The 15,721-nt window shown below is 41.4% G+C and overlaps 1 protein-coding gene across 1 annotated transcript in view; it reads left to right on the forward strand.

Moving 5' to 3' along the window:
* The window catches only part of trim36 (tripartite motif containing 36), a 129,623-nt gene extending 118,460 nt beyond the window's left edge, over nucleotides 1–11,163 (forward strand). Inside the window, 3 exon segments of the mRNA XM_084323357.1 lie at nucleotides 7,378–7,507; nucleotides 7,510–7,648; nucleotides 7,651–11,163. Coding sequence (XP_084179483.1) covers nucleotides 7,378–7,507; nucleotides 7,510–7,648; nucleotides 7,651–7,754 — 373 coding nt within the window. The 3' untranslated portion in view covers nucleotides 7,755–11,163.
* Nucleotides 11,164–15,721: the final 4,558 nt, after the last annotated feature.

Here is a 15,721-nt window from a genome sequence, read left to right on the forward strand (position 1 = left end):
GTGTGTATATATTTCAAGATTCAAGAAGTGTATTTGTCACATACATACCAGGGCATACAGTGAAATGCGGGTGGCCATGCCCGCTTTGATTGTGCAATAATACAATAGTAAATAAAATAAGTAGAAGATAATAGACATAAATAGACATGCTAAAGTCCTGAGATAAATGTAATACTGTTAGCTACAGTATATATATATAATATATATGTGTGTGAGTGTACAAAACAAAACATTCATATTGATATTCATATCTCTTGGGCAATCCGGGTCTCCATTGTAATAAAGGGGAAGGCCACCTATTTCAAACATTCTCATATGTTCATATGTGCCCCAGGACAGTCTGAACCTGAATCAAAACGTCATTCACGCAAACATTTTATGGCCTCAAAGACTTTACATCCCAGTGACATCACCAACTGGAGGGTTCTCTCTCTCTGATTTCCTGCTTTAGAAGAGTGGCACACAAACGCTGACTGAACTGTCCTGGGACACAGGAAGAACATAATTATGTGAATTCAGAAAATGGCTGGTATCCCCTTAAAAAAAATAAAAATTAAAAAAATCCTCCACACCTTCATCTTGTCTTTGTGAAGTGGATTCAATAGGTGAGATCAGTATTGAATCATGGCTTTCACTTGGATCCACCTGCTCAGTTCATGGTCATGGAAGGAGCAGGTTCCTTAATGTTTGGTCTACTCTGTGTACTGCAGCGTGCCGTCATGGTAACACAAATCAATTCCTAATTTCAAGGTTAAATAAGTAAAGTACATCCTAAGATCACTGCACAGTCGCACACACTTTACTTGAATAAACACACACACGCACGCATGCATGCATGCATGCATACATGTGCATGCATGTATATGTATATCCCAGCCCTGTAGGGATAATTGCAGTTGAGTCATATCTAATCCTGTGATGCAAGAGTCCCAGCATTAACTTGTAAACGGCTTACCCGCTGACGAAGCCTGCCTTTTTCAGATCGGCTCACGTGAAGGATGGAAAGGGAAACATGTGGTTTGTGTAAATAACTGTGATGTACAGGTATAATGCAAAACGAGTGTCTCACAAATTCTACACTGCATTTGTCCAGGGATTTTGACGCATATTCCAACCTTTTCCTGCCTGGAAAAGTTGGGTTCATGTTCCTGGGGATATAATGTGAGTTTAAAGGACCAGTGTGTGAGATTTAGTGGCATCTAGTGGTCAGGTTGCAGATTGCAACCAAACTGATGAAACCTCCCCTCACCCTCCCCTTCCAAGCATCTGTGAGAACCTTGGTTCTTCCTACACCGTTATAATAAAATGACTTATTATTATCATGATTAAGAACAAGTAAATGACGGTAAATTATGGTGGCAGCGAATGACCTGCTCCCTAATGTAGTTGACTCATTCTAAGGTAACAAAAACAACACATTCTTATTTTCAGGTGATTATACAGTAATGAAAACATATTTGTGAATATAAATAATTATTATATTTCTGCCAATACATCCCCCTAATTCTTACACACTGGTCCTTTAAAACATATATTTTTGGGTTTAAAATATTCTGTGTTTGTATTGACTGATTGGTCTAGGGTTACCGGTATCCAATCATAGTGATCTTTATTTATTCTTAATTATTGATTATTATTTATTACTGTAAGGCACCTGGGCCCTCATTCATCAACGTGACGTAGAAAATGTTCTATTTCCATACTTAAGCACAGAATTTAGAATGTGTGCACGCACAAAAAAAAAACGGGATTCATCACACGTGCGTACACAGGTCCTACGCACACCTGTCATGATAAATATCACCTTGGTCCTACGCCGAGGCTCGTGCACACTTTCACGTATTTGCATACCAGAACCGCCCCGATTAACCATATACGGTAATGAAACACCCCCATGAAATGTGGAAAAGTGGACTAACCCAAGCGAACTCTGAGACACTTCACTGAGAGCGAGATTGATCACCGAGGTCCGACCAACAACTTGAACGTATAATCTTCGGTGCGCCGGGAGCCAAGGATGTTGACTGACCCAGTCCTGCTACAGAACCAGCACATTGACAGAAATAAATGACAAGAGATGACCCGACATTAAGCACTGTAATGACTGAAATTAAATCAATTTCAGCACGCCAACTCTGCGCTCTACAATGCCTATTGTGTGCGCTCGTCATGAGCCCGTGGTTCTGATCAGAGTCATTATGGCTTCAGTGGATAACCCTGATCTACATTGTGATGTTTTAGATACCCCAGTAATAACATTACAATTGAATTAAATACAATTAGGCCTGAATGAGACTCCGGCCACCGGCACATTATCAGCCAAAATGCGTGTTTATTGATGGAGCAAACTCTGAGAGATTGTTCACAGAGGCGCTGCCGAACCAAGATATAATATGATGTGTATAATATAATGTGTGTAGAGGCATATGATACAATCTATTTCGTTGTTGGTATTAGGTAGCCTATGAATTACATATAATAGCAGCCAGCCTACATTATTATGCAACAGTAACTTGCGCATATATAACACACAGCCCTGTGAAGCCTGCATACAGTAAACTAACTTGATCATTAATCTAGCTGTTGTATCTTTACGCTTATGAAAACATTAAATAATATGTATAGGCTATAGGCCGCCTATATTCTCAAATGGCTTAATGGCTATCCGAGTCCTCGATATCCTCGCGGACGGACCAGTATTTATATGATCATATCATATTCATATTCATATCATAGTTTACTCTATCAGCCTACCAGCATGTAATACGTTCTTTGTTAGAACTCAACTCGTTATTATTTTGCGCATAGATTGCAGAAATACGGGAACGTTTTGATTTAGGCTTTGACACAGAATACAAGTCATGATATCACCCACACGATATATGCTCTGTGTCCAGAGCATGTATGCTTTTCATTCATGTAAGACACATTTATTGCAAGGGTTTTGTATACACATACACTCAACAAATAACCTCTGTCTGTTCTTGTTGCAATGCGTTTATATCGTGGGTGTTCATATGACTTGTATTCTGCTTACAGCTTCGGGGTTCCACTTATTACGTTTAACAATGGCAAAGCCTTTTAAATATAACCAAACGTTCCCGTATTTCTGCAATATATGCGCAAAATAATAACGAGTTGAGTTACGCGGAGCGCAGTCAGTGCTTATTTCCGCGTTGTAAAAATATTCTACCACCGGGCGCCAACTACGCATGGTCCGACCTGTGCTTAAATATACGCACAAAGTCAAGCACAAGTTCAAATAGATAAATCCCACACTTTGCTTAGAAATGATTGTACGCAGGGCTTAAGCACATATCTGTGCGTACGTCAAGTTGATAAATGAGGGCCCTGGTTTTTTTCACTTGTAGGGTGAAATGCAGCTGATGACCTCATTGGAAAGCGTGGCTCTCTTGATATAATAGTGTCTCTTGATATAAGATATAATAGCGTCTCTCTTGATATAAGATATAATAGTGTCTCTCTTGATATAAGATATAATAGTGTCTCTCTTGGTATAATAGTGTCTCTCTTGATTATAATAGTGTCTCTCTTGATTATAATAGTGTCTCTCTTGATATAATAGTGTCTCTTGATATAATAGTGGCTCTCTTGATATAATAGTGGCTCTCTTGATTATAATAGTGTCTCTCTTGATATAATAGTGGCTCTCTTGATTATAATAGTGGCTCTCTTGATATAATAGTGGCTCTCTTGATATAATAGTGGCTCTGTTGATATAATAGTGTCTCTCTTGATTATAATAGTGGCTCTGTTGATATAATAGTGGCTCTCTTGATTATAATAGTGGCTCTCTTGATATAATAGTGGCTCTCTTGATTATAATAGTGTCTCTCTTGATATAATAGTGGCTCTGTTGATATAATAGTGTCTCTCTTGATATAATAGTGTCTCTCTTGATATAATAGTGGCTCTCTTGATATAATAGTGGCTCTCTTGATTATAATAGTGGCTCTCTTGATATAATAGTGGCTCTCTTGATTAGAATAGTGTCTCTTGATTAGAATAGTGTCTCTTGATATAATAGTGGCTCTCTTGATATAATAGTGGCTCTCTTGATTATAATAGTGGCTCTCTTGATTATAATAGTGGCTCTCTTGATATAATAGTGGCTCTCTTGATTATAATAGTGGCTCTCTTGATATAATAGTGGCTCTCTTGATTATAATAGTGGCTCTCTTGATATAATAGTGGCTCTCTTGATATAATAGTGGCTCTCTTGATATAATAGTGGCTCTCTTGATTATAATAGTGGCTCTCTTGATATAATAGTGGCTCTCTTGATTATAATAGTGGCTCTCTTGATATAATAGTGGCTCTCTTGATTATAATAGTGGCTCTCTTGATTATAATAGTGGCTCTCTTGATATAATAGTGGCTCTCTTGATATAATAGTGGCTCTCTTGATTATAATAGTGGCTCTCTTGATATAATAGTGTCTCTCTTGATTATAATAGTGGCTCTCTTGATATAATAGTGGCTCTCTTGATATAATAGTGGCTCTCTTGATTATAATAGTGGCTCTCTTGATATAATAGTGGCTCTCTTGATTATAATAGTGGCTCTCTTGATATAATAGTGGCTCTCTTGATATAATAGTGGCTCTCTTGATTATAATAGTGGCTCTCTTGATATAATAGTGGCTCTCTTGATTATAATAGTGGCTCTCTTGATATAATAGTGGCTCTCTTGATTATAATAGTGGCTCTCTTGATATAATAGTGGCTCTCTTGATTATAATAGTGGCTCTCTTGATTATAATAGTGGCTCTCTTGATTATAATAGTGGCTCTCTTGATTATAATAGTGTCTCTCTTGATATAATAGTGGCTCTGTTGATATAATAGTGTCTCTCTTGATATAATAGTGGCTCTCTTGATATAATAGTGGTTCTCTTGATTATAATAGTGGCTCTCTTGATATAATAGTGGCTCTCTTGATTAGAATAGTGTCTCTTGATTAGAATAGTGTCTCTTGATATAATAGTGGCTCTCTTGATATAATAGTGGCTCTCTTGATTATAATAGTGGCTCTCTTGATTATAATAGTGGCTCTCTTGATATAATAGTGGCGCTCTTGATTATAATAGTGGCTCTCTTGATATAATAGTGGCTCTCTTGATTATAATAGTGGCTCTCTTGATATAATAGTGGCTCTCTTGATTATAATAGTGGCTCTCTTGATTATAATAGTGGCTCTCTTGATTATAATAGTGGCTCTCTTGATTATAATAGTGTCTCTCTTGATATAATAGTGGCTCTGTTGATATAATAGTGTCTCTCTTGATATAATAGTGGCTCTCTTGATATAATAGTGGTTCTCTTGATTATAATAGTGGCTCTCTTGATATAATAGTGGCTCTCTTGATTAGAATAGTGTCTCTTGATTAGAATAGTGTCTCTTGATATAATAGTGGCTCTCTTGATATAATAGTGGCTCTCTTGATTATAATAGTGGCTCTCTTGATTATAATAGTGGCTCTCTTGATATAATAGTGGCGCTCTTGATTATAATAGTGGCTCTCTTGATATAATAGTGGCTCTCTTGATTATAATAGTGGCTCTCTTGATATAATAGTGGCTCTCTTGATATAATAGTGGCTCTCTTGATATAATAGTGGCTCTCTTGATATAATAGTGGCTCTCTTGATATAATAGTGGCTCTCTTGATTATAATAGTGGCTCTCTTGATTATAATAGTGGCTCTCTTGATATAATAGTGGCTCTCTTGATATAATAGTGGCTCTCTTGATTATAATAGTGGCTCTCTTGATATAATAGTGTCTCTCTTGATTATAATAGTGGCTCTCTTGATATAATAGTGGCTCTCTTGATTATAATAGTGGCTCTCTTGATATAATAGTGGCTCTCTTGATTATAATAGTGGCTCTCTTGATATAATAGTGGCTCTCTTGATATAATAGTGTCTCTCTTGATTATAATAGTGGCTCTCTTGATATAATAGTGGCTCTCTTGATTATAATAGTGGCTCTCTTGATATAATAGTGGCTCTCTTGATTATAATAGTGGCTCTCTTGATATAATAGTGGCTCTCTTGATTATAATAGTGGCTCTCTTGATTATAATAGTGGCTCTCTTGATTATAATAGTGGCTCTCTTGATTATAATAGTGGCTCTCTTGATATAATAGTGGCTCTCTTGATTATAATAGTGGCTCTCTTGATTATAATAGTGGCTCTCTTGATTATAATAGTGGCTCTCTTGATATAATAGTGGCTCTCTTGATTATAATAGTGGCTCTCTTGATATAATAGTGGCTCTCTTGATTAGAATAGTGTCTCTTGATTAGAATAGTGTCTCTTGATATAATAGTGGCTCTCTTGATATAATAGTGGCTCTCTTGATTATAATAGTGGCTCTCTTGATTATAATAGTGGCTCTCTTGATATAATAGTGGCTCTCTTGATTATAATAGTGGCTCTCTTGATATAATAGTGGCTCTCTTGATTATAATAGTGGCTCTCTTGATATAATAGTGGCTCTCTTGATATAATAGTGGCTCTCTTGATATAATAGTGGCTCTCTTGATATAATAGTGGCTCTCTTGATATAATAGTGGCTCTCTTGATTATAATAGTGGCTCTCTTGATTATAATAGTGGCTCTCTTGATATAATAGTGGCTCTCTTGATATAATAGTGGCTCTCTTGATTATAATAGTGGCTCTCTTGATATAATAGTGTCTCTCTTGATTATAATAGTGGCTCTCTTGATATAATAGTGGCTCTCTTGATTATAATAGTGGCTCTCTTGATATAATAGTGGCTCTCTTGATTATAATAGTGGCTCTCTTGATATAATAGTGGCTCTCTTGATTATAATAGTGGCTCTCTTGATATAATAGTGGCTCTCTTGATATAATAGTGTCTCTCTTGATTATAATAGTGGCTCTCTTGATATAATAGTGGCTCTCTTGATTATAATAGTGGCTCTCTTGATATAATAGTGGCTCTCTTGATTATAATAGTGGCTCTCTTGATTATAATAGTGGCTCTCTTGATTATAATAGTGGCTCTCTTGATTATAATAGTGGCTCTCTTGATATATAGTGGCTCTCTTGATTATAATAGTGGCTCTCTTGATTATAATAGTGGCTCTCTTGATTATAATAGTGCTGCATGGCCGTAATACTGAGGAGTGACGACGTCACAATTACTGAAAGCTGCCGGGAGAAATTTTTGTTACTTTTGTTGACTCTCTTCCTCTCTTTTCCTCTCTCTCTTCCTCCCGCTCCCTTCTCTCTCGTCCTCTCTCTTCCTCCCTTATACACCCTCCCATCCACTCCTCCTCTTCCTGTTGTTCCCATGACCCTCCCCCCCCCCCCCCCGCCCTCCCCAGATACGACCACGACAGCGGCCACGACAGCGGCAGTGAGGACACGTGCTATGACCTGTCGCAGCCCTTCACCCTGCTGACCCTGGGCATGGGCAAGCTCTTCATCCCCAAGGCCTCCTCCTACTCGTCCTCCCCGTCCCCACGGCGACCGCCTCCACGGCGGGCGACCCCGGCAACCGCGTGCTGCCCATGCCGCAGCGGATCGGCGTGTGTCTGGACTACGACGCGGGCCGCGTGTACTTCTACGACGCGGACAACATGAGGTGCCTTTACGAGAGCAGGTGGACTGCTCCGGGACCATGTACCCGGCCTTTGGCCTCATGGGCAGCGGCAGGGTCCACCTGGAGGAGTTCGTCACCGCCAAGAGACTGACCTTCTAGGGAGGGACTGGGTGCCCGTGAGCGGAGGGAGTGTCATGACCTTGTGTTCGTTTTGGGTTTCTGCTATATAACGTTGTGTGTGTGCGTGTGTGTGTGTGTGTGTGTTATCTGCGGCTCCTCCGGGAGAGACGGGGACTTCTGTAGGGGGATCTGGACACCTGGGAGCTCCGGGGAGACCGGGCCTCGGTGTGAAGCGGCCCCAGCCGGAGCCCGTCTGTGTGGGGGACGATGTGTGAACCACGGGGGGGGGGGGGGGGGGGGGCGACGGTACCCTCACTCGATGTGAAACGTGGCTTGTTACCCACAGACAAAGATAGCTAGGGCTTGGTGTAGATGTGAAAGGTGTCTTCCGCATACCAAAGTCTCTTACTCTTTTCATTTTATTTCACTAGGTTTTAATTGGTTTCCTTTTTTGGGGTGGGGGGGCAATGTTGACCGTGGAGAGTTAGCCACTTGGCTGGTCACCCCGAAAAAGTGCCCTCTCGAGACCTTTGGAACGCCTCATGGTTATCCAAATTTGTCCTCATAGAGGATTTATTTTTTGTGCGTGTGTTTGGAGTAAATTCACTTTCTCTGCTGATATTAATCACCACGGCTGTTGTTATTTGGTCCCTCTCTATGTAGCATCATGGGTCCGGTTATAATCTCGAGTAGGACCAGGAGAGCCTTGTAGCTATGTGCCTACGTGCCTTCTATGGGAATTGGGTCGCTCAGTTAGCTCTAGCAAGCAAGGTGTTTTGGCTTGATGATAACAAGCATGGCACAAAAGCTTTATCCACGTGACTATTATTCATACTATAGTGTGAGATTTTACCGTAGGCCTAGTTCGATCACAAAAGACATTGGATCTAGAGATTTCCTTCTTGCCATAGTTGGCTTATGGAGATGTTCGGTCTTTAAAATTCACAGAAAACACTAGTTTGCTATGTTTTGATTTAGACACTTGTTCACAAATGTGTATATTTTGAGCGATTTTTTGCACACAATGGAAAAGGACACGTTGCATATGTCAATTACAATCATCACTTTCTCGTCACTACCTAGTTAGTTACTCACTGTAAGACACATAGACTACGTAGATATCACAGAGCACATTGGTGTCCACTGGAGGAGAATCACAGTCACTGCTGAACCTTATTTAAAATGGGAACACCCACCGTCACTGAACTTTATTTAAAATAGGAACCACGGAATAGTAGCCTCACCGCCTTGACGTTAAAACCTGTCGCCGTTTACAATCTCTCGTAAGTTGTTCTACAGCACCGAATGTTGTGTTAGCGTCACAAAACTAGTTGGGCACCATGAACTGTGAACACCTAGTCACCGTTAGCCTTGTAGCTATAACCGTTTCCCGTGAAAACACAATAGCCAAAGCTAGCTGGTTCTTGTCAACACTGCCAGCATGCCTAGCTTGGCTGAAGCGGAGCACTGTTCTACAGCTAGGCTATAGCTGTGAATGTATAACTACAGTTATAACAACAACAACAACAACAACAACAACACTACAGATTTTCACAACACAAGTGCTTCCACACCACCCACAGGACGGTTGCTTTATAAACTACGGCAAAGCTTTTCCCCAACTACTTCGGGTAGTCGATTGTCAGAGTTTTTACTAGCGGATTTAACACAAGTTTGTCCGGCATGGCTAACATGGGCCGCTATGTTGGGAATGTCTGGCTTACTCTGCATGGGTCCTTAGGGAGAGTTTGGCTATTGGGGCAGGCATTATGTAAGGTGGTGATTGGCTTTAGATCAGCCTACGTAATTAAATCTAGCTAACGGGGCACAACAGATAAACCACCACCTGGATTCCTGCATAGGTGTGTACGCATGTGTATAAGTGAGTGTGTGTGCGCGTGTGTGTGCATGTTGTATATTCATGTAATTTTTTTTTACATTTCTGGAGGGTAATGGGTGTGTTTTCTCAGGTTTCTGGCTCTCATTGGGCCAAATGCTACCTACCTCTATCTATCAGCCCTGGAAAACCTTAACTACTGTACCTTTCCTCTCAGAAAAGTTTTTTTCTTCATATATATTTGTCAATTCATTATCTCAGCCTTGTGTCGGATGAGCTGAGCTGTAATTGTCTTGGATTTTTACTTTTCTTTTCATTTTTTTAGATCCATGATCTAGAGTGAAATAAAACGACATCTGCATGTTGTTCTCTTAAGTTTGTATTCTATGAGTTTTCTGTGGAGCTAAACCCTCGGGGCTCGGCTTCAGAGAGCGACGTGTCTGCGTGTCTCTATTGGTGGAAATGTGTTGGTACTGGTGACTAACCAAGTAGACATCGAACTGTTCAACTGCCCCCGTGTTCACATCCCTGTTCCCCCTTCCGTCTGTGGTGTGTTCGATTAAGAGTCCGTTCATTTGAACATGGAAAAGGTCACCCATGTATTGCATTTTAAACTTGGATTTTTTTTCTCTTTTTTTTCTTCTTTTGGGAACATTTGAAATTGTGTAGCATAACTGTGTTTATAATTTAGCAAAAATTAGAAATGTCTAGTCTTGACCTGAAATGATAATTAACGATATATTTGCTTGTGTATATTTGGCTTCTTAGTTGTGCGTTTGTCATTTATTTTCATTCATCTTGGGTCACGACTCTGATTTCCGAGTGTTGAAACACCATTTAAAGCAAGTCTATTTAACTGGTTATTTTTTTTTATCACAGAATGTATTCTGATTAATTATACAATAAATTACTGAATGTCTTTTTGTTTTGTCCCCCCCCCCCCCCCCCCATTCTTAGATGGCATCACTGGGGATTACAATAGCATTATCACACGGTATAGAAATCTGAGGCTTGTAATCTTAGCATCGCAACAGGGTTTTAGAAATAGTGAGAGATTATGCATCCCACAGTAGCCATGCATCTCTGTAGGAGACGAGAAACCAAATATATTGCAGGCTTGCTCACAATCTAACTTCAAGCTAGCACTTTAAGAATCTGTAGCATGTCAGCAAGTTGTTTGGCTCTGCAGGTCTGTGAGACGAGTTCAATTGTTGTGTGCAATATTAGCTATAGGCACAGAGCGTGTTATATCGATGGACATATTGTAGGTCTACTAGGACAATTTGCACTGTCAGTAGTTTAACAGGGTCAAACTGTACTTATAAACTTGTATTTCCAGTGTAGAATATGTGACTGTTCCAAGTTTGAACTTTGTCTCTGAACTAGTGACAGTGTAATACCCCCCCACAGTGTTTTCTCCAGAGGATTGGGATGTGGTGTGTGTGGTGTGGTTATTATGGTATGGTGGCTTTCTGTATGTGTAGTGAAGCTTTACTTGGATCTGAAGATGATGAAGATTGGTCTGTCTGTCCTCTGTCATGTTTCATGGATAAAAACTACGCTTTTTTTAATTTGCTGTTTGGGGATTTGTATCAAATAAAAGTGTTTTTAAAACCCAGCTGTGTTGTTTATTGATGAATGGTAATAGTTGAATGGTTTTGCCAATGATTATATTTTGAATCATTATCTAACTTGATACATTTTTTGTTCTGGATTTTTGAACAAAACTGCAGTAATTATTATTTTTATTACAAGAAACAAAAAGCTACATGTTACTGCATAACATCTTTGCCAACGTGTCCTTGAAGAAGACACTGCACTCCTAACTTTTAGCTAATGAAGTAAACTTACTAATGAAATATTTTAACTTGACATTTGATTACAGCCTAGCAATGTAAAATATTCTGTTTACAAAAAGACTCCTGATTAAATAATTGTTTTATTTTTTTAATCCATTGAAGTCAACATGGATAGGATTGGATGCTATAATTCCCCAAATTCTGGTAGCCTACAAAACTCACCATCTCAACTGGCCATAGGCACTATAGTGACTGTAAGATGGTGGCTCTTAACATGCCTAACCCATGGGTCACTCCTCAATCAATAGCGTGTTGTCAGGGATGGGATACCATTTCCCCTGACTTGAATTATTATTCTCTTAGTTCCAAAGATAAACGAGGCCTCTACTTCACCATACATTCAATTATGTATACAATATCCTCTTGGGAAACGAGGAAAAAAGTGTCCTCAAAATTATATTTCTTTGTGATTTCCTACCTATTAGGATTAATACAACATCTTACAATTTAGACTTTAAAAATTATAATTTTATTTTTATTTTACAGCATGTCCACTGTAGTGGACACCCAAGACCATCTTCGTGTAAAAAGACGACCAAACTTAACGTAAAAATTCATTGTGCTTAATTTCTTCCTTTGCATTTTCTATTTTAACAGTGATACTGCTGGAAGCCTTTTCTCTGTTTGGTAATGCAGAGAAACATCTTGCATTTGGTACACCTCATGCTCTTCTGTCCCTGGTACCTCATGCTCTTCTGTCCCTGGTACCTCATGCTCTTCTGTCCCTGGTACCTCATGCTTTTCTGTCCCTGGTACCTCACGCTCTTCTGTCCCTGGTACACATCATGCTCTTCTGGCCCTGGTACCTCATGCTCTTCTGTCCCTGGTACCTCATGCTCTTCTGTCCCTGGTACCTCATGCTCTTCTGTCCCTGGTACCTCATGCTTTTCTGTCCCTGGTACCTCACGCTCTTCTGTCCCTGGTACACCTCATGCTCTTCTGTCCCTGGTACCTCATGCTCTTCTGTCCCTGGTACCTCATGCTCTTCTGTCCCTGGTACCTCATGCTCTTCTGGCCCTGGTACCTCATGCTCTTCTGTCCCTGGTACACCTCATGCTCTTCTGTCCCTGGTACCTCATGCTCTTCTGTCCCTGGTACCTCATGCTCTTCTGTCCCTGGTACCTCATGCTCTTCTGTCCCTGGTACCTCATGCTCTTCTGGCCCTGGTACCTCATGCTCTTCTGTCCCTGGTACCTCATGCTCTTCTGGCCCTGGTACCTCATGCTCTTCTGGCCCTGGTACCTCATGCTCTTCTGGCCCTGGTACCTCATGCTCTTCTGTCCCTGGTACCTCATGCTCTTCTGGCCCTGGTACCTCATGCTCTTCTGGCCCTGGTACACCTCATGCTCTTCTGTCCCTGGTACCTCATGCTCTTCTGGCCCTGGTACCTCATGCTCTTCTGGCCCTGGTACCTCATGCTCTTCTGGCCCTGGTACCTCATGCTCTTCTGTCCCTGGTACCTCATGCTCTTCTGTCCCTGGTACCTCATGCTCTTCTGGCCCTGGTACCTCATGCTCTTCTGTCCCTGGTACCTCATGCTCTTCTGTCCCTGGTACCTCATGCTCTTCTGGCCCTGGTACACCTCATGCCTGGCCCTGGTACACCTCATGCTCTTCTGTCCCTGGTACACCTCATGCTCTTCTGGCCCTGGTACCTCATGCTCTTCTGTCCCTGGTACACCTCATGCTCTTCTGTCCCTGGTACACCTCGTGCTCTTCTGTCCCTGGTACACCTCGTGCTCTTCTGTCCCTGGTACCTCATGCTCTTCTGTCCCTGGTACACCTCATGCTCTTCTGTCCCTGGTACACCTCATGCTCTTCTGTCCCTGGTACACCTCATGCTCTTCTGGCCCTGGTACCTCATGCTCTTCTGTCCCTGGTACCTCATGCTCTTCTGTCCCTGGTACACCTCATGCTCTTCTGTCCCTGGTACCTCATGCTCTTCTGTCCCTGGTACCTCATGCTCTTCTGGCCCTGGTACCTCATGCTCTTCTGGCCCTGGTACACCTCATGCTCTTCTGGCCCTGGTACACCTCATGCTCTTCTGGCCCTGGTACCTCATGCTCTTCTGTCCCTGGTACACCTCATGCTCTTCTGTCCCTGGTACCTCATGCTCTTCTGTCCCTGGTACCTCATGCTCTTCTGGCCCTGGTACCTCATGCTCTTCTGGCCCTGGTACCTCATGCTCTTCTGTCCCTGGTACCTCATGCTCTTCTGTCCCTGGTACACCTCATGCTCTTCTGTCCCTGGTACCTCATGACATTCATAAAAGGGCTATTACTAAACTCAAATAATTTAACTGCTTTCAGAATGAATTATATCATTCCTAACATGTTAATAAACAAGAATATATATGATTTTCATAGTAAAAAAAACAACAATAATAAACAGTATTTGACCTACCTATCCTCTTTCCATACAATGAGCTGTTTCCTATTCTGGATTCAATGGGCTGGGTCTCAGGAGGATGTATATTATATCTATTTCTCTGAGGAGGAATTGAAGTTTGAATTGACCGTTCATGGGGTAGCCGAATGTGCACGACTGGCCAAAGCTAGTCTTTGTGAACTGAGGAAATCTTGCAATGGAGTCAAATAACAATAACACATGGTGTACAGTTGCAAAACGAAGTGGTTGCAGAATTATTGATTTTACGGACACAAAGTAAATGCCATAGCCTGCAGGCCTATGCATTTAATGTGAGTGGCTTAAATTGTATTCGGTGATACATGAACGGCATAACAAACCATAAAGTCAGCTATATTTATTTGAAGGCTTACATAATTAAGTGGCATTGCACCTCACAGTCTCTGTTTTAGCATAATACGTTTAGGAGATAATCAACTTTATTTGTATAGCACTTTTCATACAGAAAAGATAAGGATATATGTAAATGAAAATATATATCTGATATGGATATATTATTAGAAGATTGAATGGAGGCGGCTGGGTGGCGTAGCGGTGTCTTGTTTTTAATTTGTCTATGCCATGTGAATGTCTGAGTGTATAATGTATAAGTCTGCAACTGTATTGTATGTGTTATGGACGGACCCCAGGAAGAATAGCACTGATGTGGCTAATGGGGATCCAAAGAAACTTAAATTGACCTCATAATAGTTAGGACAGCCGAAACCCGTCCAATCTTTCACCGTCGACTCAAGACGCACTTCTTCAACCATTATCTGAAAAAAAGAAAAAAAAAATCTAACCCTAACTAACCTTACTATCATGCACTCGTCCTAATATACTAACCTACACTGTAGCACTCAACACTTTGATGAACATTGTTACTCAGCTGATAGAGTTGTGCCCTTCCTGATGACTTGTCGTACAGAACTTGTAAGTCGCTTTGAATAAAAGCGTCAGCTAAATGACTAAATGTAAATGTAAATGATAATAAACCGAGCATAATTTAGTAGTCCGAGACACTTGTAGTACTCATAATTGTGAATTGAACCATCCAAGTATAGGCCAGCCATTCATGCACCTGCTGAGGATGCTCGGTTGTCAAGGGGAGGAGAGGGAGGAGGAGGGTGACGTCACGCCGTGCACGCTCGTGGCCGCCGTGCAACACGGAAGAGGCGGAAGGGAAAGGCATTCCACGTCATTGAGGTGTATCGCCGCCTGCTAGTGCGGCGCAAGGTGCAGTTTCTTGTCGATACACTGCTATAATAGTTTCACGGTTCCTATACACTCATAATAGGATTATTCTGATTCGTGTCATCGCAACAACGCGAAGATATATCCATCTGTTTCTAGACGGAGCGGCCTCGGTATAAAGACATTGGAATTCTGTTGAAGAAGGTAGGCTTGTTGTGTATTATTATCGCTGCTGTTTTGGCCGCCGGACCAACTGTAAAGTAAAGCCGGTGGCGCATGCCATTTCTGTACACACCGGGGTTCTGGCGCCGCGGTGACCTTTGAGCACCGTGTCGCTGGGAAGAAGAAGGCAGTGTGGATTCTATACTGTTTGTTTGTGTCATTCATGTTTGTATAATACGCAACTCAAGACTGTCGCTCGTTAAACCCCTGTGCTGTGATTCAATAGTGGGCTGTTGCACTGCGAACGGCGCGAGGCTGGATTTAACTGGCTCGCGCCGCGCGGTGTTGTTGACGTTTCGTTCTGACAGCTATAGTCTCGTGCCCCTCGCGCTGCTGGGCCAGTATATCGCAGCTGGGCTCGTGCCCCTCGCGCTGGGCCAGTATATCGCAGCTGGGCTTGAGACGAGAGTGTGCATTCTGGTATCGGATGTATGCAGATTACAACCCGTGCCCAGGGGGACCCTGATGTAAACAAGACGAAAGTCTTTC

Source organism: Notolepis coatsorum (genome assembly GCF_963971535.1).
Source record: "Notolepis coatsorum genome assembly, chromosome: 10".
Classification (NCBI taxonomy): Eukaryota; Metazoa; Chordata; class Actinopteri; order Aulopiformes; family Paralepididae; genus Notolepis; species Notolepis coatsorum.